The 27,808-nt window shown below is 39.3% G+C and overlaps 2 protein-coding genes across 7 annotated transcripts in view; one reads left to right on the forward strand and one right to left on the reverse strand.

Annotated features, from left to right (window-relative positions):
• The window catches only part of LOC128694345 (uncharacterized), a 396,715-nt gene that overhangs the window by 266,824 nt on the left and 102,083 nt on the right, over nt 1-27,808 (reverse strand). The window lies entirely within an intron of this gene.
• LOC128694150 (uncharacterized) overlaps nt 1-27,808 on the forward strand; it is an 82,078-nt gene that overhangs the window by 40,204 nt on the left and 14,066 nt on the right. For 2 of the 3 annotated variants that reach the window (XM_070093639.1, XM_070093640.1), the window contains exons 3-4: nt 21,850-22,010; nt 24,437-24,623. In XM_070093639.1, coding sequence (XP_069949740.1) covers nt 21,850-22,010; nt 24,437-24,623 — 348 coding nt within the window. The remainder of the gene's footprint in view (nt 1-21,849; nt 22,011-24,436; nt 24,624-27,808) is intronic. The other variant, XM_070093642.1, reaches the window with a different exon arrangement.

Raw genomic sequence — 27,808 nt, forward strand, 5'->3', positions numbered from 1 at the left:
AAGACAGAGAGTAGGATTGCAGATGAAGAAGGTTTTAGAAGGGGTAGGGGATGTGTAGACCAAGTGGTTATATTGAAGCATATAAGTGAACAGTACTTAGATAAAGGGCAGGAGCTTTTTGTTGCATTTATTGATTTAGAAAGAGCACATGTTGGGGTGGATAAGGGAGCAGTGTGGTAGATAATTGTAAATGCATGGGCCCAGTATTGGGCCTCTGCTTAAGTGAGATGGGACATACACAGATGACAACCAAGAAATGAGTGAGATACTAAAGTCCAAGTATGACTCAGTTTTCAGCGAGTCACTGCCAAGACTAAGGGTCGACAATCCAAATGAATTCTTCATGAATGAGATCCAAAATTTGGTCATCTCAGAAATCTGGGACATTATCCTAACACCATAAGACTTTGAAAAGGCAATAAATGACATGCCCACGCACTCTGCCCCAGGCCCAGACTCGTGGAACTCCGTGTTCATCACAACTGCAAGAAGCCCCTGTCGCTTGCCTTCAGTATTCTATGGAGAGGGAGGATGGACATGGGTCATCCCATACTCACTAAAAGCAACAGACATAGCCCCACTCCACAAAGGTGGCAGTAAAGCAATTGCAAAGAACTACAGACCAATAGCACTAACATTCTGTATCATAAAAGTCTTTGAAAGGGTTCTAAGAAGCAAGATGACCAACCACCTAGATACGCATCAGTTACACAACCCAGGGCAACATGGGTTTAGAGCAGGTCGCTCCTGCCTGTCTCGGCTATTGGATCACTATAAGGTCTTGGATGCAGTAGAGGATAAACAAAATACTGATGTAGTATACACAGACTTTGCAAAAGCTTTCAACAAGTGTGACCATGGTGTAATAGCACACAAACGCATGATAAAGGAATAACAGGAAAAGTTGGTAGATGGATCTATAACTTCCTGACAAATAGAACACAAAGAGTAATAGTAAACAGAGTAAAGTTTGAGGCAGCTACGGTGAAAAACTCTGTTCCACAAGGCACAGTACTCGCTACCATTCAATTCCTCATCCTCATATCTGACATAGACAGAGATGTAAGCCATAGCTCCTTGTCTTCCTTTGCAGATGACACCTGGATTTCCATGACAATGACCTCCAACAAGGACACCGCAAGACTCCAAGCGGACATAAACCAAATTTTGAAATGGGCCACTCAAAACAATATGAAGTTCAGTGAAGAGAAATTTCAACTACACTGGACCCTCGTTATTGGCCGTTCCAGATATCAGCCAATTCGGTTTTCGCCCACTTTTTTGGCCGAAATTCTATCCGGGTTATCAGCTGTTATGTCGGAGATCGGCCGTATTGGACGTGTCCACCCGCCGCTTTGCCGTGTTTGTGAGTCAGTCTGGCTGTGTCTCTGGATGAGTGAGGAAGATTCCATGCATTCATCCAAACATTTCACTATAATCCATTGTTTTTTTGTGGTTATTGATTGAGTGCAACTGCAAAATAAGCCACCATGGGTCCATAGAAAGTTCCTAGTGCCAGCTTTTTCTTAAAGAAAGTGAGAAATACGATAGAATTCAAGAAAGAACTCCTGACAAAGTACAGAAGTGAAGGAGGAAGAGAGAGGGGAGAATGTGCCTTATTCAGTGATTCTATGATATGTACGATACTAAAGCAGCAAGAGTCGATGAAGGCTATACCGCCAGCCAGCGATAAAGTATAGCATTAACATTGTAGCAAGTAAGTTAAGCAATTAAGCGATAGAAAAAGGACGAGACAAAACTGACTCCTCCAATGTTGTTGGAGGTATATAGGGCCATTGACAATATACGCCTCCCTGCGTATCTTCCACCACCCTAAACCAGTGCCAGCATCTCCTCCAAGGTAAGTGTTAATATTTCTTAATTATAAATTACATACATTGTTTCAGTGTGACTAGTGGTGGTGACCTCTGCTGCCGTGCCACTGCCACCACCCCCACGATATGTGCGGCTTATGCTGTCAGTGGCCCTTATAAACCCAGCCACAACAACACCACTGCTACGTAATGACATATATTATTCATTCTAGAGTATATATCATGTTTCCATGTTGTTAATATTGTTTATTATGTCATATTAGATGAATTGTGATAAATAAGCTGTAGAGTTGATAAAAGCATCATATTTAAGCATATTGTCTTTCTCCAAACAATAAACTCGCCACCCTCTCTGGTCCTCACCGTTTTGCATATGCCAACAAGACTCTTCAATAAAGGTGAAAGTAATGTAAATGTTCAGTTATCCATTTCATTAGTCATTTTATTTAGTTCTCATTGTTTTGTGTATGTAAAACTATAGTTAATCTTTAAAAAATGTATTTTTTGTTAATATTTTTGGGTGTCTGGAATGGATTAACCCCTTCAGGGTCCAAGGCCAAAATCTGAAGTGGTGCCCCAGTGTCCAAGAATTTTCCAAAAAAAAATTTATTTTTTCTTATGAAATCGTAGAGAATCTTTTTGTGAAGGTAATAAAACAAAAAGTACGAAATTTGATGGAAAATTGACGAAATTATGCTCTCGTGAATTTTGATGTGTCAGCGATATTTACGAATCAGCGATTTTGCCGACTTTGACTCCCATTTTAGGCCAATTACATCATTCCAGTCGACCAAATTCTTAGCTATTTCACTAGTATTCCTTCTATTCTATCGATTGAGCACAAGAAATTGCCAAGTCAACTGTTGCAACTACAAAATAAAGTGATCGGAAATTGGTAATTTGGCCAATTTAACACAAAGTTCAAAATATTCCAATTTCAAAACAGCGTCCAGAATAAACAATGTAGGCATTCCTGGCACTAAACTAACATTTCCTCGGTTCATTAGTTACGTTTTGAGGATTTACAAATAAATCCCATTTTGATTTTTTATTCACATAATGAATTTTTATTCACACCAAAAAATAGAAGATTTACTGTTATGCAATATTGTAATAATTGTATAAATATCATCACCACATTTGTGAATGTATATTAGACCCACCAGCTGGCGTGTATTAGACGTGTGAGGTCGTTTGTTTACTCTTGAACATCGGCAAAAATTTAACATTTCTGCTAATTTGAGCTCAGTTTCAAGCCATTTCCAGTGCTAAAACCAATCAAAATCATCTCTATTTCTGTAATATGTCTTCCATTCTATCAAATGAGACCAAGAAATTGCAAATACAACTATAAAAAACATACGAAAAAACACTGCAAAGTTGCTGTTTTAATCGAAAATCTTGGTATCAGTTTTTTTTCTCTCATTATACACAGTGTGCTGCAGGATTTGTTTTATGTGGTGCACACATACCACATATATGTATTCTCTCATATCTAGGCCCAAGTGTACCACTCACAGTTTATCAGAGTGAGCTGAGCTCATGACGTAGATCTACGGTTTGGACCCTGAACGTAAAGCCGTAGATCTACGGGACGGACCCTGAAAGGGTTAATTGTACAGTATTTACATTAATTCTTATGGGAAATATTATTTCAGTTTTCAGCCATTTTGGTTTTAAGCCGACCTTCTGGAACGGATTACGGCGGATGACCAAGGGTCCACTGTACTCAGATATGGAAAACTTGAGGAAATTAAAACTGTATCAGGGTATGTAACAAATTCTAACCATACAATAGAGCATAAAGCAATGTGAGGGACCTGGGAGTGATAATGTCAGAGATCTCACCTTCAAAGACCACAACAATGTATCTACCACATCTGCTAGGAAAACGATAGGATGGATAATGAGAACCTTCAAAACTAGGGATGCCAAGCCCATGATGATTCTCTTCAAATTGCTTGTTCTCTCTAGACTGGAATACTGCTGTACACTAACTGCCCCCTTGAAGACAGGCAAAATTGCTGACCTGGAGAGTATACAAAGAAATTTCACAGCACATATAAGTATGATAAGGCACCTAAATTACTGGGAACGGTTGAAGGCCCTTGATCTGTATTCCCTGGAGTGCAAGGAATACAGATTGGAAAATCCTAGAGGGATTAGTGCCAAACTTGCACATGAAAATCACTCCCTATGAAAGCAAAAGACTCAGCAGGAGATGCAACATACCCCCAATGACAAGCAGGGGTGCTATGAGTACACTGAGAGACAACACAATAACAAAAAAAAAAAAAGGCACAATACCGTGACTGGAACAGTACACAAATGACTTTGTAAATGGTCCAAGTCGGACTGAAATGTCGTCATAAGCTCCTCTCTCCTATGTGTGGGCTATTTGTGTATGACAACACAATAAGTGTCCAGAGCCCAAGACTGTTCAACTGCCTCCCAGCATACTTAAGGGGGATTACCCATAGACCCCTGGCTGTCTTCAAGAAGGCACTGGACAGGCACCTAAAGTCAGTACCAGACCAACCGGGCTGTGGTTCGTACATCAGTTTGCATGCGGCCAACAGTAACAGCGTGGTTGATCAGACCCTGGTCTCAGACCAAGCTGCAGGGGCATTGACCCTCAAAACCCTCTCCAGGTAAACCCCAGGTAGATGGTAGGTTATCAACTCTCATCAAATCAAATCAAAGTTTATTCTCTATAAGGATTACAATGCAGGGTTTACAGATTTTGGTTATTGTGTGGTTTACATGTAGTAAAATACTAATTACAGAGGGGGCCACTAGAACACCTAGCATGGCTAGGCATTTCGGGCAGACTTAGATTAATTCTCATTGTCATAACCCCCCAAGATTAAAGGTTCAGTCAGTGTTGCAGCTTTCCCTCTAAAAAAAATATATACAGTAAAATAATTTTTATCTTCTAAAATGAAAGTACCAAAAATGGTACCAAAAATGCAAAATTTTGTGTAAAAAAAAAAAAAAAGTGGAATTCTACAGGCATGACGTTAGAGGTTGAGGAGCACTTAAAGCACTGGTGATTTCACCCACTTTAAGGCCTATTTTAGGCCATTTCCATTGCTCAGACTGCCTCAATTCCTGGATATTTGCAGGGTAAGGTGGGCCCTACCCTATCTCAGGAAAATTATAAAAAATCGAATATTTTATGGCAAATCTGAACTGAAACAGATGACAGCCATCTCCATTTCATTAGTGTGTCTTCTGGTTTATCATTTGACACCAAAAAAACAGGCAACAAAAATATGAAAAACCACGTTAACCCAAATGCAAGATCAGGTTAGCTGTTGCCATCATGCACTGCTTGGAGCAGAATTTTTTTTATATACTGTAACACCCACCACACAGACCTATTCTGTCATGTCAGGCCAGAATTTACTACTTGCAGCATGTTTGAAGACACTGTGATTAAGATATATATACACAGCATACATAAGCACTACTGGCCTCAAAAACCTATACTATATACATTAAAAAATATTAAAGATTTTATTTCTTTGTAAAGGTTACAATGTGTAATTACAATTTTTATTTAGGTACAGGTCAGCCATCACTAATCTGGCAATCAGTTATCCGGTTCCATCAGTAATCCGGCACTAATTTTGGCTAATATAATTTCAAATTTCATCATTATATTGACTCGATTGCATCATTACACTGACTCAAATTTCATCATTATACTGACTCAAAAATTTTGCAGATGGTTGTAAATCCACAGCAGGAAGCCAGTGGAGGAGAAAGCAGTGATGAAAATGAGGAAGACTTAGCTGTCTCTCTATTGATAGGTTAATTAAGTGTATTCTAACCTAACCTCTCTGTAATCTGGCAAACTCACTAATCCGATGCACTACAGGTCCCAATGATGCCGGATTAGTGATGGTCGACCTGTACAAAGAAAGCCACTATCAAGCTGGAGTATTTCGGGCAAACTAATCGTGTATATCATGTATAATACATGTATATTACATGTATATATACAAGAGTTAAAAGTGGTGAAGAGTTTTTGTGGATAATGAGGTCAAGTTTGGATATGTAGGAGAGAGGGGGGTATTATTTCCCAGTAAAAGGAAGCCAGGTAGGGATGTGTTATGTCACCGTTGTTGTTTAAGATATAGTGTATAGGTGGATTGTAAAAGAAGTGAATGCTCTGTGTTGGGAGAGGTGTGTGGGTTAAAGATGATAAATCTGATATAAAGTGCTTTTTGCAGATGGCATAGTTCTTTTGGGAGATACTGAGAAGTTGCAGGGTTGGTGGATGAATTTGGGAGGGTATGTAAAAGAAGAAAATTAAATGCAATTATAGGAAAGAGCAAGGTAATACTCAAATTTTCAAATTAAAAAAAGTAGAAGTGATGCAAGGAGGGAAGAGTATATGGAGAAAAAGAGAGAAGTTAAGAGAGTGGTGAAGCAATGTAAAAAGAGAGCAAATGAGAGAGTGGGTGAGATGTTATCAACAAATTTTGTTGAAAATAAGAAAAAGTTTTGGAGTGAGATTAACAAGTTAAGAAAGCCTAGAGAACAAATGGATTTGTCAGTTAAAAATAGGAGAGGAGAGTTATTAAATGGAGAGTTAGAGGTATTGGGAAGATGGAAGGAATATTTTGAGGAATTGTTAAATGTTGATGAAGATAGGGAAGCTGTGATTTCGTGTATAGGGCAAGGAGGAATAACATCTTGTAGGAGTGAGGAAGAGCCAGTTGTGAGTGTGGGGGAAGTTCGTGAGGCAGTAGGTAAAATGAAAGGGGGTAAGGCAGCCGGGATTGATGGGATAAAGATAGAAATGTTAAAAGCAGGTGGGGATATAGTTTTGGAGTGGTTGGTGCAATTATTTAATAAATGTATGGAAGAGGGTAAGGTACCTAGGGATTGGCAGAGAGCATGCATAGTTCCTTTGTATAAAGGCAAAGGGGATAAAAGAGAGTGCAAAAATTATAGGGGGATAAGTCTGTTGAGTGTACCTGGTAAAGTGTATGGTAGAGTTATAATTGAAAGAATTAAGAGTAAGACGGAGAATAGGATAGCAGATGAACAAGGAGGCTTTAGGAAAGGTAGGGGGTGTGTGGACCAGGTGTTTACAGTGAAACATATAAGTGAACAGTATTTAGATAAGGCTAAAGAGGTCTTTGTGGCATTTATGGATTTGGAAAAGGCGTATGACAGGGTGGATAGGGGGGCAATGTGGCAGATGTTGCAAGTGTATGGTGTAGGAGGTAGGTTACTGAAAGCAGTGAAGAGTTTTTACGAGGATAGTGAGGCTCAAGTTAGAGTATGTAGGAAAGAGGGAAATTTTTTCCCAGTAAAAGTAGGCCTTAGACAAGGATGTGTGATGTCACCGTGGTTGTTTAATATATTTATAGATGGGGTTGTAAGAGAAGTAAATGCGAGGGTCTTGGCAAGAGGCGTGGAGTTAAAAGATAAAGAATCACACACAAAGTGGGAGTTGTCACAGCTGCTCTTTGCTGATGACACTGTGCTCTTGGGAGATTCTGAAGAGAAGTTGCAGAGATTGGTGGATGAATTTGGTAGGGTGTGCAAAAGAAGAAAATTAAAGGTGAATACAGGAAAGAGTAAGGTTATGAGGATAACAAAAAGATTAGGTGATGAAAGATTGAATATCAGATTGGAGGGAGAGAGTATGGAGGAGGTGAACGTATTCAGATATTTGGGAGTGGACGTGTCAGCGGATGGGTCTATGAAAGATGAGGTGAATCATAGAATTGATGAGGGAAAAAGAGTGAGTGGTGCACTTAGGAGTCTGTGGAGACAAAGAACTTTGTCCTTGGAGGCAAAGAGGGGAATGTATGAGAGTATAGTTTTACCAACGCTCTTATATGGGTGTGAAGCGTGGGTGATGAATGTTGCAGCGAGGAGAAGGCTGGAGGCAGTGGAGATGTCATGTCTGAGGGCAATGTGTGGTGTGAATATAATGCAGAGAATTCGTAGTTTGGAAGTTAGGAGGAGGTGCGGGATTACCAAAACTGTTGTCCAGAGGGCTGAGGAAGGGTTGTTGAGGTGGTTCGGACATGTAGAGAGAATGGAGCGAAACAGAATGACTTCAAGAGTGTATCAGTCTGTAGTGGAAGGAAGGCGGGGTAGGGGTCGGCCTAGGAAGGGTTGGAGGGAGGGGGTAAAGGAGGTTTTGTGTGCGAGGGGCTTGGACTTCCAGCAGGCATGCGTGAGCGTGTTTGATAGGAGTGAATGGAGACAAATGGTTTTTAATACTTGACGTGCTGTTGGAGTGTGAGCAAAGTAACATTTATGAAGGGATTCAGGGAAACCGGCAGGCCGGACTTGAGTCCTGGAGATGGGAAGTACAGTGCCTGCACTCTGAAGGAGGGGTGTTAATGTTGCAGTTTAAAAACTGTAGTGTAAAGCACCCTTCTGGCAAGACAGTGATGGAGTGAATGATGGTGAAAGTTTTTCTTTTTCGGGCCACCCTGCCTTGGTGGGAATCGGCCGGTGTGATAATAAAATAATAAATAAATAAATAAAAAAAATTAAAAATTCTTTCTTTTCATAGTATACAGTGTATAGTTTACATGTAATAAAATATTGTTAAGCACAAAAAAAGCCAATGACATGCATGAGGATTTCGGCAGACTAATCTTAATGCTTACACACTACTTATAACTAGACACAGGTTATGGAATAACAAAAAAACTAGGCAATGAAAGATTGGCTATCAGATTGGAAGGAGGGAGTATTGAGGAAGTAAGTGTGTTTAGATATTTAGGAGTGGCCCTGTTAGCAGATGGGTCTGTGAAAGATGAGGTGAATCATAGAATTGGTGAGGGGGGGTGCTTTGTGGCATCTGTAGAGACAATGAACCTTATCCATGGAGGCAAAAGGGAAATGTACCAGAGTATAGTGGTACTAACACTGCTATATGGGTGTGAAGCATGGGTTTAAATGTCACAACTTGAGTATATACTATGCAAATCAAAGGACCCAAGATTTGGAGAAACCTGCGTAGGTTAAAATGATCTCTCTGTTAGTAGCTTCAATAAAAACATTATAAAAAAAATCTCTGCACTTGTATACTGTAATATCTAATAGGTTTAAGAATGTAGTGTTAGTGTGTTCAGCAGAAGTTTGTGGCTACAGGAAAGTGGGTGCGGGAGGGAAGAGGAGCGATTGGTGGAATGATGTAAAGAGAGTAGTAAGAGAGAAAAAGTTAGCATATGAGAGGTTTTTACAAAGTAGAAGTGATGCAAGGAGGGAGGAGTATATGGAGAGGAAAAGAGAGGTTAAGAGTGGTGAAGCAGTGTAAAAAGAGAGCAAATGAGAGTGGATGAGATGTTATCAACAAATTTTGTTGAAAATAAAAAGTTTTCGAGTGAGATTAATAGGTTGAGGAAGCCTAGGGAACAAATGGATTTGATTGTTAAAAATAGGAGAGGAAAGTTATTAATTGGAGAGTTAGAGGTATCAGGAAGATGGAGGGAATATTTTGAGGAATTGTTAAATGTTAATGAAGATAGGGAAGCCATGATTTCGTGCATAAAGGAAGGAGGAACAACATCTTGTAGGAGTGAGGAGGAGCGAGTTATGAGTGTGGGGGTTAGTTCGTGAGGGACTGGGTAAAATGAAAAGGGGTAAAGCAGCTGGGATTGATGGGATGAAGATAGAAATGTTAAAAGCAGGTGGAGATGTAGTTTTGGAGTGGTTTGTGCTTTTATTTAATAAATGTATGGAAGTGGGTAAGGTACCTAGGGATTGGCAGAGAGCATGCATAGTTCCTTTGTATAAAGGCAAAGAGGACAACAGAGAATGCAATAATTATAGGGGAATAAGTCTGTTGAGTATACCTGGTAAAGTGTGTGGTAGTTATTATTGAAAGAATTAACCCTTTGTCGCGCAGCCTCTAAAATTTTCTAGCTTAAACATGTGCAAGTTTGCGTGTGTCATCCTACACACGCCGTGCATCTGGATTCCCGTTCTTTAATTCTAACCAATCACAAGCCTTCCCTGAGTCGCTTCAGCTAAGTGGTGATGGCGTTTGCTGCCTTCCCATTGGTTGAGAGAACAAAACATAAACACTTGTGGCTTGGCGTTGCCCAGAGTGGGTTTTTTCCATCCAGTGTCACTAATATACTCTTGGATTTTACCCTCTACAATGTCGGTAAGTACTTATTGTTGTGTTTAGTGCGTCCATGAATAGTTTAGGCATACAGTGGACCCCTGCATAACGATTATCTCCGAATGCGACCAATTATGTAAGTGTATTTATGTAAGTGCATTTGTACGTGTATGTTTGGGGGTCTGAAATGGACTAATCTACTTCACAATATTTCTTATGGGAACAAATTCGGTCAATACTGGCACCTGAACATTTATTTATTTATTTATTTATTTATTTAAAAATTTGTGCACACATACAGAGGTACAAAAAATACAGAAAAAGAGCAGTATGCCAAAGCCACTTATACTATGCATAGCATTACGGGCTGGCTTAAAATTAACTTAAGATGAACTAAGCAATGATGACATCGGTGATAAAACTTTAATGTAAACAGATTACTATAAAGCACAAGTGAGTATTACAAAGACAGGTCATATGGCTGTATGCATTGTTGTACATTCAGTAGAATGGAGTATTCTGTTAGGTAGTGTATTTAAAAAATAGTAAAGTTAGATTGGGTTTTAGGTTTAACATTTATGTGATATAATTGTGAGAAACATTTAAGATATACAATTTATAAGGTTCAGTTATTCAGTATTTATTTGGTTTTGGGTGAGTAAGTGATCTTTGAGAAGAGACTTGAATTTATAAACAGGTAGTGTTTCTTTTATATTTACAGGTAATGAGTTCCAGATTTTAGGGCCTTTTATGTGCATTGAGTTTTTGCAAAGTGTGAGATGGACACGAGGAACATCAAAGAGTGATCTGTGCCTTGTGTTATGGTCATGTGTTCTGTTGAGGTTGGCAAGGAGATGTTTGAGGGGAGGGTTAATATCAGAGTTAAGTGTTCTATGTATGTAATAGGTGCAGTAATAAGTATGAATGTTTTGTATGGTGAATAGGTTTAGTGTATTGAATATTGGTGGAGTGTGCTGCCTGGAGTGAAAAAATATCGTTAACCGGGGGTCCACTGTATTTTGATATATACATAAAGTCCCTGTGAAGCATAATGTGAGTGTAGCATGCAGTTGAAAAAAGTGCAACAAAGGAAGCTCACAAATTTTCATGGCTGCCCGTGAAGTGACGTAGTACAATTTCAGTAAAATAAATATTTATAAAAAAAATTCTATTGCATATATGAATTCTGTAGTGGTCTGGATCTATACAGAAGGTTTTTATTTTCCTTCCAGATCAATGAGAAATTGTTTTATGGGGAGCCCTCCAGCACTAGGTCAAAATATGTCTGCATTTTGGAGGACAGTGACTCAGAACCGGAGGTAGATGACCCAGAATTGCTGGATAGTGGTGATGAATACTTGCCACCGGATGCAGAGGTGTCAAGTGATGATGAGGAGGAAGAAAGGCCAGCCAAAAAGCAGAAATTAGTGAAGAAAAAGAAAGGTATTACGATCGAGGAGTACCCTGATGAGGAAGATATTTATGAAGATATTGCTCTTCAAGGTCCATCTCAGTGGTCCCAGGTTGACCTCAAAAATGATCCTTTGCCGGCATATAAACATGAAAAGCCTCTTGTAATTAGGTCTCCATATGAGTATTTTTGTATTTTCTGTACTCCAGACATGGTAGATAACATAGTATATCAAACAAATTTGTATGCCAAGCAAAAAAACATAAATAATAACTTTGCAACAGATTCTGAGATCATGAGGTTCATAGGTACAGTATTGTGTTGTTCATGGGTATTGTTCCATTACCATCACTCGAAAACTATTGGAAAAGTGCATTTAGGATCCCCCCAGGTTGCAGAAGCCATGGGGTCTAAGAGGTTTAGGTTACTTAGACGTACTATTCATTTCAATGAGAACACAGAAAAGGATAATGACAGATTCCACAAAGTAAGGCCTCTTTACACTGCACTAACTAATGGTTGCTTGAAAGTTCCAGCTACACCCAAGCAATCTATTGATGAAGTCATGGTTGGTTTCAAGGGTAAAACTGCTGGAAACCTAAGGCAGTACATCAAAACCAAACCAGATAAGTGGGGTTTCAAACTTTTTTGTCGTGCAAGTGAAGATGGAATCATACATGATATACTCGTGTATCAAGGCACTCCAACTTTTGACAGCCATCCCATAAAGCTTCCACAAGAAGAAACTAAACTTCCAATAAGTACAAAGATTGTTCTGGTACTTGCAGCAACTATGAACAAGACCAATACATCAGCAATCTATGCTGACAATTTCTCTTTCAAGTCTACCTTTGGTCAAGCTACTAAGAGACAAGTATAACTGCAGATACACTGGAACAGTACGTGGAAATAGATGTGGTAAGCCAGATCTGATGCCTATCAGACAAATGGAAAGGAACACTGTGGACAGGGGCACTTTTAGCTTCAAAAACAATGATGGTGTCCTTGTTGTAAGATGGAAGGACAACAAAGTTGTGACTTTAGTGACAAGTGATGTTGGGGTCAATCCTCTGAGTCTTGTTGAAAGATATAACAAGGCTACAAAGAACAAAGACCACTTACAGTGCCCTGCAGTCATCAAGAACTATAATGCAAACATGGGAGGTATTGACAAAAGTAACATGTTGGTGCATCTGTACAGAACACCAATGAAATCTAAACGTTGGTACATGCGGCTGTTTGCCTATGTTCTTGATCTTGCTGTTGTGAATGCATGGCTTCTTTACTGCCGTGATTCTCGAGCACTAAATACAAAGTGTATGGCACTGAAGTATTTCAGGAATGATATCTGTCACTGCAAGGTCTAAAGGACAAAAGTTTAGAGGCAGCACCCTAAGAACATCTACAAGACCTTCACCAAGTACAGTGGTCCCTCGTTTTTCGTAATTAATCCGTTCCTGGAGGAGCTATTATAAACGAAATTTACGAGTTGCGAATCAATTTTCCCCATGAGAAATAATGTAAATACAATTAATCCGTTCCTGACACCCAGAAGTATTAAAAGAAAAATTTTTTTTACTTGAAATATGCATGTAGTACATAAGCAGTACAATGGGAAATGATGAATGAAACATTAACAGCATAACACTTGCCTTTATTGGAGATTCTTCTTAGTGTATGGGAGACTGGAGGAGGAGAGAGATTCGATTGTTTACAGTTTGGAAGGGGAATCCCCTTCCAGCAACACCTCAGGTACCAGTTGCTTCTCTGGGGTTGATTCTCTTCTCTGTTTCTTAATGCCACTAGGACCACCTTGAGAGTCACTCTAGTCCTGTCTCGCAAAGTAACTGTGGAGAGAGCTCTGTTTCTGGCGTCTCTAACCCTTCCCTAAAATGGCCCAAGACTTTGTCACTGTACATATTTCTCACCTTCTTTACCACAGGCTTGGCACTAGGAGCTTTCTTTGGAGCCATGGTAGCTTATTTAGTACTTGCAAGCACTAAAATGGGTGGAATATTATGAAATATTTAGTAGGAGCACTTGAGGGGACCTTCACTCACTGCTAAACAATGCCAGACTGGCTGGGTAGGGAGGCCGCCCCGGCTCACGCCGTGCGTACATGTCCCGGATGAACTACTATTCGCGAGTCAACCTATGAAAAGCGAGTCCATGTTTATACGAAAATACCCCTATGATTGGCGAAATTTACGATTGCCGAGAACTACGAAAAGCGAGGGACAACTGTAATTCACCATGTACTTCCAGTGGTGTCAGCATAGTGAAAGTTGTGCAGGGCCAACGTGCACAAAGGCCTGATGACAGTGTTAAGCTTGACAGAACTCTAAACTACTTGCCACTGCCAGGGAAAAAGCCATTTAGTTGCAAGTATTGCAGCAACTCGAAGAAATATGTCACATCCTCATTTCAGTGTTCTGTATGCAAAGTAAATCTGTGCATAAAGAGTAATAGAAATTGTTTCAGGGACTACCATACTATCAATTAGCAATATAGAATAATTGGTCTTCCTCATGAATCTCAGGAATATGGGACTTGAAAGTTTTATCCCTTTGCAAAGTGTCCTTGTTGCTATTTGTTTCATTTTTATATTTTTCTAATACATACAAACTGTTTTGATACAAGTTCCATTTATGTTTTTGATATTGTCTGTTTGTATAATAAATTTAAAAAATAGTTATTGGGTGTTTTATTAACAATTGCAAGTTTGCAACATTCAGATTTATACTCCCTATGTCGGGCAAGGTCGGAAATTTTCGTGCTTCGGAGATTTGCAGTTGCTTGAAAACTAACCATCAGAATTCCATTTATATAGGCTCATTGACCTTATATTGAGTTACTCTATCCACTATAGGGAGTTCAGTTCGAATTTCTAATTTTATGGCCATTTGCCCGATAAAGGGTTAAGAGTAAGATGGAGAGTAGGGTAACAGATGAACAAGCAGGCTTTAGGAAGGGTAGAGGGTGTATAGACCAAGTGTTTATAGTGAAACATATAGGTGAACAGTATTTATATAAGGGTAAAGAGGTTTTCGTGGCATTTATGGACCTAGAAAAGCCATATGACAGGGTGGATATGGGGGCAATATGGCACATGTTGCAAATATTTGGAATAGGAGGTAGGTTATTAAAAGCAGTGAAAAGTTTTTACGAGGATAGTAAGGCTCAGGTTAGAGCATGTAGGAGAGATTGAGATTATTTCCCAGTAAAAGTAGGCTTTAGACAAGGATGTGTGATGTCACCATGGTTGTTTAATATATTTATAGATGGGGTTGTAAGAAAAGTGAATGCTCAGGTGTTGGCAAGAGGTGTGGGGTTAAAAGATAAAGGATCTAACATGAAGTAGTTGTCACAGTTGCTCTTTGCTGATGACACTGTGCTTGTGGGAGATTCTGAAGAGAAGTTGCAAAGGTTGGTAGATGAGTTTGGTAGGGAATGTAAAAGAAGAAAATTGAAAATGAATATTGGAAAGAGTAAGGTGATGAGGATAACAAAAGAATTAGGTAATGAAAGATTGGATATCAGGTTGGAGGGAGAGGGTATGGAGGAGGTGAATGTACTCAGATATTTAGGAGTGGACATGTCAACAGATGGGTCTCTGAAAGATGAGATGAATCATAGAATTGACGAGGGGAAAAAAGGTGAGTGGTGTACTGAGGAGTCTGTGGAAACAAAGAACTTTGTCCATGGCAGCAAAGAGAGGGAATATGTGAGAGTATAGTTATACCAACGCTCTTATATGGGTGTGAAGCATGAGTGATGAAGATGTCATGTCTGAGGGTCATTGTGTGGTGTGAATATAAAGCAGAGAATTTTTTATATTTTATTTTTTTTATTATCACACCGGCCGATTCCCACCAAGGCAGGGTGGCCCGAAAAAGAAAAACTTTCACCATCATTCACTCCATCACTGTCTTGCCAGAAGGGTGCTTTACACTACAGTTTTTAAACTGCAACATTAACACCCCTCCTTCAGAGTGCAGGCACTGTACTTCCCATCTCCAGGACTCAAGTCCGGCCTGCCGGTTTCCCTGAATCCCTTCATAAATGTTACTTTGCTCACACTCCAACAGCACGTCAAGTATTAAAAACCATTTGTCTCCATTCACTCCTATCAAACACGCTCACGCATGCCTGCTGGAAGTCCAAGCCCCTCGCACACCCAACCTCCTGTACCGCCTCCCTCCAACCCTTCCTAGGCCGACCCCTACCCCGCCTTCCTTCCACTACAGACTGATACACTCTTGAAGTCATTCTGTTTCGCTCCATTCTCTCTACATGTCCGAACCACCTCAACAACCCTTCCTCAGCCCTCTGGACAACAGTTTTGGTAATCCCGCACCTCCTCCTAACTTCCAAACTACGAATTCTCTGCATTATATTCACACCACACATTGCCCTCAGACATGACATCTCCACTGCCTCCAGCCTTCTCCTCGCTGCAACATTCATCACCCACGCTTCACACCCATATAAGAGCGTTGGTAAAACTATATTCTCATACATTCCCCTCTTTGCCTCCAAGGACAAAGTTCTTTGTCTCCACAGACTCCTAAGTGCACCACTCACTCTTTTTCCCTCATCAATTCTATGATTCACCTCATCTTTCATAGACCCATCCGCTGACACGTCCACTCCCAAATATCTGAATACGTTCACCTCCTCCATACTCTCTCCCTCCAATCTGATATTCAATCTTTCATCACCTAATCTTTTTGTTATCCTCATAACCTTACTCTTTCCTGTATTCACCTTTAATTTTCTTCTTTTGCACACCCTACCAAATTCATCCACCAATCTCTGCAACTTCTCTTCAGAATCTCCCAAGAGCACAGTGTCATCAGCAAAGAGCAGCTGTGACAACTCCCACTTTGTGTGTGATTCTTTATCTTTTAACTCCACGCCTCTTGCCAAGACCCTCGCATTTACTTCTCTTACAACCCCATCTATAAATATATTAAACAACCACGGTGACATCACACATCCTTGTCTAAGGCCTACTTTTACTGGGAAAAAATTTCCCTCTTTCCTACATACTCTAACTTGAGCCTCACTATCCTCGTAAAAACTCTTCACTGCTTTCAGTAACCTACCTCCTACACCATACACTTGCAACATCTGCCACATTGCCCCCCTATCCACCCTGTCATACGCCTTTTCCAAATCCATAAATGCCACAAAGACCTCTTTAGCCTTATCTAAATACTGTTCACTTATATGTTTCACTGTAAACACCTGGTCCACACACCCCCTACCTTTCCTAAAGCCTCCTTGTTCATCTGCTATCCTATTCTCCGTCTTACTCTTAATTCTTTCAATTATAACTTTACCATACACTTTACCAGGTACACTCAACAGACTTATCCCCCTATAATTTTTGCACTCTCTTTTATCCCCTTTGCCTTTATACAAAGGAACTATGCATGCTCTCTGCCAATCCCTAGGTACCTTACCCTCTTCCATACATTTATTAAATAATTGCACCAACCACTCCAAAACTATATCCCCACCTGCTTTTAACATTTCTATCTTTATCCCATCAATCCCGGCTGCCTTACCCCCTTTCATTTTACCTACTGCCTCACGAACTTCCCCCACACTCACAACTGGCTCTTCCTCACTCCTACAAGATGTTATTCCTCCTTGCCCTATACACGAAATCACAGCTTCCCTATCTTCATCAACATTTAACAATTCCTCAAAATATTCCTTCCATCTTCCCAATACCTCTAACTCTCCATTTAATAACTCTCCTCTCCTATTTTTAACTGACAAATCCATTTGTTCTCTAGGCTTTCTTAACTTGTTAATCTCACTCCAAAACTTTTTCTTATTTTCAACAAAATTTGTTGATAACATCTCACCCACTCTCTCATTTGCTCTCTTTTTACATTGCTTCACCACTCTCTTAACTTCTCTCTTTTTCTCCATATACTCTTCCCTCCTTGCATCACTTCTACTTTGTAAAAACTTCTCATATGCTAACTTTTTCTCCCTTACTACTCTCTTTACATCATCATTCCACCAATCGCTCCTCTTCCCTCCTGCCCCCACTTTCCTGTAACCACAAACTTCTGCTGAACACTCTAACACTACATTTTTAAACCTACCCCATACCTCTTCGACCCCATTGCCTATGCTCTCATTAGCCCATCTATCCTCCAATAGCTGTTTATATCTTACCCTAACTGCCTCCTCTTTTAGTTTATAAACCTTCACCTCTCTCTTCCCTGATGCTTCTATTCTCCTTGTATCCCATCTACCTTTTACTCTCAGTGTAGCTACAACTAGAAAGTGATCTGATATATCTGTGGCCCCTCTATAAACATGTACATCCTGAAGTCTACTCAACAGTCTTTTATCTACCAATACATAATCCAACAAACTACTGTCATTTCGCCCTACATCATATCGTGTATACTTATTTATCCTCTTTTTCTTAAAATATGTATTACCTATAACTAAACCCCTTTCTATACAAAGTTCAATCAAAGGGCTCCCATTATCATTTACACCTGGCACCCCAAACTTACCTACCACACCCTCTCTAAAAGTTTCTCCTACTTTAGCATTCAAGTCCCCTACCACAATTACTCTCTCACTTGGTTCAAAGGCTCCTATACATTCACTTAACATCTCCCAAAATCTCTCTCTCTCCTCTGCATTCCTCTCTTCTCCAGGTGCATACACGCTTATTATGACCCACTTCTCACATCCAACCTTTACTTTAATCCACATAATTCTTGAATTTACACATTCATATTCTCTTTTCTCCTTCCATAACTGATCATTTAACATTACTGCTACCCCTTCCTTTGCTCTAACTCTCTCAGATACTCCAGATTTAATCCCATTTATTTCCCCCCACTGAAACTCTCCTACCCCCTTCAGCTTTGTTTCGCTTAGGGCCAGGACATCCAACTTCTTTTCATTCATAACATCAGCAATCATCTGTTTCTTGTCATCCGCACTACATCCACGCACATTTAAGCAACCCAGTTTTATAAGTTTGGAAATTAGGAGGAGGTTCGGGATTACGAAAACTATTATCCAGAGGGTTGAGGAAGGGTTGTTGAGGTGGTCTGGACATGTAGAGAGAATGGAACAAATGAGAACTAAATAAAATGACTAATGAAATGGATAAATGAACATTTAATATCACATTTACTTTTATTGAAGATTCTTGTTGGCGTATGGAAGACAGGGAGGACAGAGGGAAGGCTGATTATTGTTTGGAAGGAGAATCCCCCTCCATAAGGACTTCAGGTTATCAAGTCCCTATCTGGGGTTACTTCCCTTCTTTACCTTTTACTGACACTAGGACCAGCTTGAGTCCTGCACCCCTGTCAAACAAAAAAACTGTCCAGAGAGGTCTATTTCTGGCATCTCTAAGATTTGCCTGAAGTGGGACAAGGTTTTGTCACTGAACATGTTGCAGATATGGCTTGTTTCAGCTTGGTTTAGGTGATATTTCTCCACAAAACTTTGCACCTCCCTCCACTTTGCACAAATGTCCTTAATCACTGAAGAAGGCACCTTCTTCCCTCTCTCTTCCTCTGAACCAATTTCCTCAACTGTGGTCTGTTTCTGTTGCAGTTGAAGGTCTTGCAACTCTTCAATGGTTAGCTCTTGGGCCCATGGTGGCTTATTTCACAGTCACACTCAATAAGCAACCACAAAAAACAATGGATTATAACAAAATGTTTGGATGAATGCGTGGAGTGTTGCTCACTCACTGAGACACCTCCAGACTGGCTCATGCACTTGGTGTGACGGGTGGACGCGTCCAGTACGGCTGATTCTTGAGTTGCCAACTGAAATCCAGGATTTGGCCGATATCTGCACTGGCCGATATCTGGGGGTCCACTGTATTGTGGAATGTGAGGAAATTTAATACACATAATTTTGAGATCTTGAATGCTGTAATCAAAAATGATTGTCTCCCATTCATCAGGCACTCTGTGACCCCTGTGGGTTTAGCATTTCCTTATGAACATAATAATAATAATACTCTACAATAGTTGATAATGACTTTCTGAGAAGAATTACATTCAGTTATAGTCTTGATTATAAGATTCTGCTCAAGTTTAAACATAAACATTTTTCAAGGTATTTTCCTACAGGTATTTTTACAGTAGTGCAGTTAGTGTCTTAAAAGTCTAGGAACATTATAGGGTTGTTGATCTGGTGAGGATAGTTGCCTTGTTTTATACTATTGTATACGATTTTTTATGTAAACATGTCCACAGGAGTGTTAATAGCTTTAAGTTTATTTTGATTCGAGAGCTTTAAGCTTATTTTGTTTCTAAAGTTTTAGTATATTTTGAAGGTGTGGGGAATTGTTCATGGTCTAAATACTTAGAAATGGAATTCAGTACAATGGACCCTCGCCTAACGAACGCATTGCATAACGGTAAATCCGCCTAGCGATATATTTTAACGCAAAAATTTTGCCTCGGCTAGCGCTAAAAAACTTGCCCAACACGATTCGTTCCATTCGAGATGCGTCCACGTGTGGCCTGAGCGCGCCTCACTTGTCCCATGGGTGCCAGTGTTTACAAGCCAGCTACCGCAGTCGCATCCAAACATACAATCGGAACATTTCATATTATCACAGCGTTTTTAGTGATTGCACCTGCAAAATAAGTCACCATGGGCCCCAAGAAAGCTTCTAGTGCCAACCCTGTGATAAAAAGGGTGAGAATTAGTATGGAAATTAAGAAAGATTTTGAAGGGTTTGGGGCTAGCCCTGAGACGCCTATGCCAGTTGTGGAATCCATTGTGCCTACTTCAAAGATTAAGGAAATGTGTGCAAAGTGGGTTGAACTGCAAACCTTTATGGATGAAATTCACCCTAACACAGCTATTGCAAGTCGTGCTGGTGACTATTACAATGACAATGTTATGACCCATTTTAGACAAATCTTAAAGGAACGGGAGGTATAGAGCTCTACGAACAGATATGTTGTGCGACAGAGGTCCAGTGACTCTCAAGCTGGTCCTAGTGGCATTAAAAGAAGAAGGGAAGTAACCCCGGAAAAGGACTTGAAGGGGATTCCCCTTCTAAACATTAACACCATCCACACACTCCCCTCCTCCCATCCCATCAATCATCACCAGATCTTCAATAAAGGTAAGTGTCATGTAATTGTACATGTCTTCTTCAGTTTGTGTGTATTAAAATTAATATTTCATGTGGTAAAATTTTTTTTTTCATACTTTGGGGTGTCAGCGTAGGATGACTAAATTAATACATAGCATTAGAAATCTTCCTTATGAAGAAAGATTGAAGACTCTTAAGTTACATTAAAACAAGATTAAGTTACATTAAAACAAGATTAGGTGATGAAAGATTGAATATCAGATTGGAGGGAGAGAGTATGGAGGAGGTGAACGTATTCAGATATTTGGGAGTGGACGTGTCAGCGGATGGGTCTATGAAAGATGAGGTGAATCATAGAATTGATGAGGGAAAAAGAGTGAGTGGTGCACTTAGGAGTCTGTGGAGACAAAGAACTTTGTCCTTGGAGGCAAAGAGGGGAATGTATGAGAGTATAGTTTTACCAACGCTCTTATATGGGTGTGAAGCGTGGGTGATGAATGTTGCAGCGAGGAGAAGGCTGGAGGCAGTGGAGATGTCATGTCTGAGGGCAATGTGTGGTGTGAATATAATGCAGAGAATTCGTAGTTTGGAAGTTAGGAGGAGGTGCGGGATTACCAAAACTGTTGTCCAGAGGGCTGAGGAAGGGTTGTTGAGGTGGTTCGGACATGTAGAGAGAATGGAGCGAAACAGAATGACTTCAAGAGTGTATCAGTCTGTAGTGGAAGGAAGGCGGGGTAGGGGTCGGCCTAGGAAGGGTTGGAGGGAGGGGGTAAAGGAGGTTTTGTGTGCGAGGGGCTTGGACTTCCAGCAGGCATGCGTGAGCGTGTTTGATAGGAGTGAATGGAGACAAATGGTTTTTAATACTTGACGTGCTGTTGGAGTGTGAGCAAAGTAACATTTATGAAGGGATTCAGGGAAACCGGCAGGCCGGACTTGAGTCCTGGAGATGGGAAGTACAGTGCCTGCACTCTGAAGGAGGGGTGTTTAATGTTGCAGTTTAAAAACTGTAGTGTAAAGCACCCTTCTGGCAAGACAGTGATGGAGTGAATGATGGTGAAAGTTTTTCTTTTTCGGGCCACCCTGCCTTGGTGTATTTCTTATGGGGAAAATTAATTCGGCTAACAATAATTTCGCCTAACGTTGAGCTCTCAGGAATGGATTAATATCGTTAGGCGAGGGTCCACTGTATTAGAATTATTTACTCACTCCTATTGGGTGCTTCACATAAACTAATGATGAATGAGTCCCTGAGTAAGTTACTTGTAAATTACAAAAAAAGGTGATTTAACTTAACTCTGTAAACACCTTTCAGAAGTATTTTTTGGTGAATATAACAATTTACAGACACCTTTTTAATTTGTCAAAAATTCTGTAGGTAAGAGAGAGGCAATGGGAGGCAAGGCTAAACCCTCTGCATCATCCAGGCTTAAGCTATCACCCAGGATGTTGGAACTCCTAAGGTTTACCTTCATGCATGAACACTTTCCAACATCTGTCAACATGGCACGACTGGCCAAAATGATGGGAGTGCAGTGGGTGAGTGCCATAATATTTACCAACTTTCACTGCCTCAGGTGGTAGGTTTTCTTTTAATTTGCTGAGCCAAAGTGGCAAGTGCTATACATATATTTGGTTTTTATAGTTTTTATTTTACTTTCAAAGTTTCTTTTGAATACAGTTCTCCCATCTGTTTGATGATAAGTTGCTTGTATTTTGTAAATAAGCTAAATTGAAATTCCATGGAAATATTTACACAAAGTTATGGTGCCAAAAAGACAGTCGCTGAGGCAACCTTCATGTTATATATTAAATACAGGTACTATGTAAAACAGACTACTGTAATGCTGTGTAAGTTATGCCTTTAATGGTATGTACCTTTTTTTTTATTGTTGTTTTTGTTAAGGTGGGTGGCTAGGTTCTTAATGTAGCACAGACTAAATTAATTAGTGATGTATAGACTGCAGTAATTAAATTATGTACATATAAGTAATAGTATATGACGTAGATGCTCCTGGGGTGACATGACCTACTTACTAACACTGAAGGAATGGGTTAACAGGAATGTGTGGACAAGTAGAGATTAAAGATGTGTATAACCAAAACAGGCACTAAGAGAGGTAAGAATGGTTGACTTTGGTTGTTCATGGCAACTTTTGCCATGTTAGGTAAAAGGACACAAGTATGATTAATGCGACATTTTATTGTAGCAATGTACATGTATTGCTCTCCAGGAGCTTTGTCAAGCTGTTACAAAGCTCCTGGAGAGCAAAACGTTTCCACAATAAAATGTCGCATTAGTTGCACTTGTGTCCTTTTACCTAACATATTGTCAGAAATTCTACCAACATTATTAAAACTTCCCTGGAAAAATTAGAATGGTTTACTTTGCCCCATTAATGATTCTTTACCCTGGAAATACTCACTCTACAGCTCTACACCATTCTCCCTCATTTCTTCCACTTCCATTGCCTTTTGGTAAATATTGTTTTCTAATTATTGATTGGAAATGAAAACTACCACAGATGACTTGGTCTGTCTTGAGACATCGTTGATTCCTTTGCAAAATGATAATGGTTCAGAACTGATGGAAATATTGCTTTAGCTTTGATTTCTGATTTGTAAGTTAGTTGTGAATTGTTCCAGTCGTGGCATTGTGACTTTCTTCTTATAGTTACTTTATTTATATTTCTTCTCATTCACCTTTTTGGTCTTCCTTTTTCTCCCATCCAGTTTGATACACAACTTTTTTCTTTTATTGAGTATGAGAGATGAACCTAGAAGCATTTGGGTTCTATATTCTGGGTAATGATTTTAACATGCATACATAATTCCATACATATATACATACATTCATACATACACAATCATTCATTCATTCATTTTTCACGACCCACTGAGGTTTTACCCTATATTTGACAAGAAGGCCAAATAGCTCTGTAATATACGAAATACGTCTGTACTTCAAATTAGCAATGTTATAACATCTTTTTATAAACACTATGTACTTCTAAATTCCTATTTTGCTAGTCAGTGAGTGGTACTGAGTATCTTCATTTTCAGGTACAGGGGGAAAAGGAAGACTGGATTTTTTGGTAATTGTTTGAACATTTGAACATTTCAGACTTACATTTATCAAGCAATGAAATGCTCATGCTAGATAGCTAGCACGAATGAGCAAGCTGCTACGGTGAAAGTGTTTATATACCCACGTGATGATGATAATAATTGTTCTTTAAATGTACATAAATATTACAATGAATAGGTTAACATTTTGTTAAAGTACAAGTTAAAGATGCCACTACTCATTTAATAGTTATGGGAAGAGATTTAAAGCATTCTATTTAAAGTATTTATATGGAGGTGGCAACCAAAGCTATATGTTGAAAAAATGTGCTAACCAGGATAGTGATTTATTTCCCATTTTAGTCAAATAAATAAATCTTATGTTAAGGCACTAAACCAATTCCATTTAAGTTGATGCTGTATATTGCCTTCATTTAATTATTGGCAATTTGATTTATTGGATATATGACTGTATCTGAAGAGTCCTCATTATTTTTCCTGAATCACTGTATGTAATTGTGAGTGTTTCAAATATTTTAACAAAATCTTAAGTCTTGTCATATTTGTTAAATTACTTTAATAGATGTGTACATGAACACTCATCATTCAGTTTCCTTCATACATTTGAGAGTTGTGGGTTTTCTTGTTTTATATTTTTTATTCATTGACTTTCTGAGAACAGGGGAGAGAGAGTACATACTTTCATTCTCATACAACTGAAGGTAGTATGGTAACCATTAAAAAATGTGATGAGAGATTTAAATGAACATAGTGCATTTGTTTGTGATTGTTTTATTTTAGTGCATTATATACGTATACAGATATATACAGTTTGAATATTTTTTATAACCTTTCATTTTGTGAGGTAAGGCTTAAGTAACTAAAATTTTTTTTTTCAGTCGCAAATAAGAAATTGGTTTACTGATCGTCGTGTGGAAAATAAGAGGGCTGGTATATTTCCTCCCGACAAGATACTGGTACAATGTTCTTATTGCGAAGTCACGCTGGAGTCTGAAGTCGAACAGAAGAGTCATCTCTTTTCCACACATCATGTCAGGGAAATTCTTGGACCTGAATTTTATGGTGGTAAGTTAGTGTGGTTTCGTTTGTGGTTTATTTATCATACTTTGTCTTGGGTCTTCATTAATGATTGAAGGATATACAAATACAGTGAGTAATGTTTAAAGAATTATCAAAACTTCTCACCTATGCAAATTTTATACATTAAGGGGTGTAAGGTTGTGGCAATCTCAGTGCTCATCACTGTGACATACATCCCCTCATCCCCTGTGATAATGGGGAAAGGAAATTAGGACAAGGACACATCTCTGTTTACTGGCTACTGAAAGCAGTCTTGTGCCTGCTTAGGACCCTGAAAATAAAGGCAGGCATGCATGTTTACTTTTGTGAATGGTAAGAAAAAAGATGACTGAAAAAAAGATTTGTAAGATTGAAAGTTTAATGTGGTAGATAAATGTAAAATACAGTGAAAAGGAAACGAGAACAAAAATGAATGTGAAGATTGTGAAGGCAGGAGTGAATAAGATGTTAGGTAACTTCTCAAGATGTAGTTCAAAGTACCTTCATGAAAAATTAAAGTCTAATAAGATGAAAATAGCTATTGTGATTGTTCATTCACACAGTGATAATAAAAGGGATGTCAGGAGCTGTAGAGTAATTATGATAGATGACCTGAAAGGCCAAACATAAATCACTTTGAGAATATTTTAATAGATATACAGTACATAGTGTCCAAGGTATAAATGGCACTGGCCTCATGCTGAAAAGATGTAGAAATGTAATAGCAAAAATTAATGTACAATATATATATATATATATATATATATATATATATATATATATATATATATACTCCTTCAGAGTGCAGGCACTGTACTTCCCATCTCCAGGACTCAAGTCCGGCCTGCCGGTTTCCCTGAATCCCTTCATAAATGTTACTTTGCTCACACTCCAACAGCACGTCAAGTATTAAAAACCATTTGTCTCCATTCACTCCTATCAAACACGCTCACGCATGCCTGCTGGAAGTCCAAGCCCCTCGCACACAAAACCTCCTTTACCCCCTCCCTCCAACCCTTCCTAGGCCGACCCCTACCCCGCCTTCCTTCCACTACAGACTGATACACTCTTGAAGTCATTCTGTTTCGCTCCATTCTCTCTACATGTCCGAACCACCTCAACCTATATATATATATATATATATAGGTAGTAGGTTGGTAGACAGCAACCACCCAGGGAGGTACTACCGTCCTGCCAAGTGAGTGTAAAACGAAAGCCTGTGATTGTTTTACATGATGGTAGGATTGCTGGTGTCTTTTGTCTGTCTCATAAATATGCAAGATTACAGGCATGTCTTGCTACTTCTACTTACACTTAGGTCACACTATACATACATGTACACATTTATTTATACACACTCATCTGAGTTTTCTTTGATTTTTATCTTACTAGTTCTTGGTCTTATTAATTTTCCTTTTATATCCATGGGGAAGTGGAATAAGAATCTTTCCTCCGTAAGCCATGCGTGTTGTAAAAGTCAACTAAAATGCCGGGAACAATGGGCTAGTAACCCCTTTTCCTGTAAAGATTACTAAAAAGAATAAGAAGAAGAAAATTTGTCAAAGTGGGAAGTCTGAATGTGCGTGGATGTTGTGCAGATGATAAGAAAGAGATGATTGTGGATGTTATGAATGAGAAGAAGCTGGATGTCCTGGCTTTAAGTGAAACAAAGCTGAAGGGGGTGGGAGAGTTTCAGTGGAGAGGAATAAATGGGATTAGGTCAGGGGTTTCAAATAGAGTTAGAGCTAAAGAAGGAGTAGCAATAATGTTGAAGGATAAGCTATGGCAGGAAAAGAGGGACTACAAATGTATAAATTCAAGGATTATGTGGAGTAAAATAAAGATTGGATGTGAAAAGTGGGTTATAATAAGCGTGTATGCACCTGGAGAAGAGAGAAGTGTAGAGGAGAGAGAGAGATTTTGGGAAATGTTGAGTGAATGCGTGGGGAGTTTTGAATCAAGTGTGAGAGTAATGGTGGTTGGGGATTTCAATGCTAAAGTGGGTAAAAATGTTATGGAGGGAGTAGTAGGTAAATTTGGGGTGCCAGGGGTAAATGTAAATGGGGAGCCTTTAATTGAGCTATGTGTAGAAAGAAATTTGGTAATAAGTAATACATATTTTATGAAAAAGAGGATAAATAAATATACAAGGTATGATGTAGCACGTAATGAAAGTAGTTTATTAGATTATGTATTGGTGGATAAAAGGTTGATGGGTAGGCTCCAGGATGTACATGTTTATAGAGGGGCAACTGATATATCGGATCATTATTTAGTTGTAGCTACAGTTAGAGTAAGAGGTAGATGGGAAAAGAGGAAGGTGGCAACAACAAGTAAGAGGGAGGTGAAAGTGTATAAACTAAGGGAGGAGGAAGTTCGGGTGAGATATAAGCGACTATTGGCAGAAAGGTGGGCTAGTGCAAAGATGAGTAGTGGGGGGGTTGAAGAGGGTTGGAATAGTTTTAAAAATGCAGTATTAGAATGTGGGGCAGAAGTTTGTGGTTATAGGAGGGTGGGCGCAGGAGGAAAGAGGAGTGATTGGTGGAATGATGAAGTAAAGGGTGTGATAAAAGAGAAAAAGGTAGCTTATGAGAGGTTTTTACAAAGCAGAAGTGTTATAAGAAGAGCAGAGTATATGGAGAGTAAAAGAAAGGTAAAGAGAGTGGTGAGAGAGTGCAAAAGGAGAGCAGATGATAGAGTGGGAGAGGCACTGTCAAGAAATTTTAATGAAAATAAGAAAAAATTTTGGAGTGAGTTAAACAAGTTAAGAAAGCCTAGGGAAAATATGGATTTGTCAGTTAAAAACAGAGTAGGGGAGTTAGTAGATGGGGAGATGGAGGTATTGGGTAGATGGCGAGAATATTTTGAGGAACTTTTAAATGTTAAGGAAGAAACAGAGGCAGTAATTTCATGCACTGGTCAGGGAGGTATACCATCTTTTAGGAGTGAAGAAGAGCAGAATGTAAGTGTGGGGGAGGTACGTGAGGCATTACGTAAAATGAAAGGGGGTAAAGCAGCTGGAACTGATGGGATCATGACAGAAATGTTAAAAGCAGGGGGGGATATAGTGTTGGAGTGGTTGGTACTTTTGTTTAATAAATGTATGAAAGAGGGGAAGGTACCTAGGGATTGGCGGAGAGCATGTATAGTCCCTTTATATAAAGGGAAAGGGGACAAAAGAGACTGTAAAA

The sequence above is a fragment of the Cherax quadricarinatus genome, chromosome 43 (assembly GCF_038502225.1).
Source record: "Cherax quadricarinatus isolate ZL_2023a chromosome 43, ASM3850222v1, whole genome shotgun sequence".
Classification (NCBI taxonomy): domain Eukaryota; kingdom Metazoa; phylum Arthropoda; class Malacostraca; order Decapoda; family Parastacidae; genus Cherax; species Cherax quadricarinatus.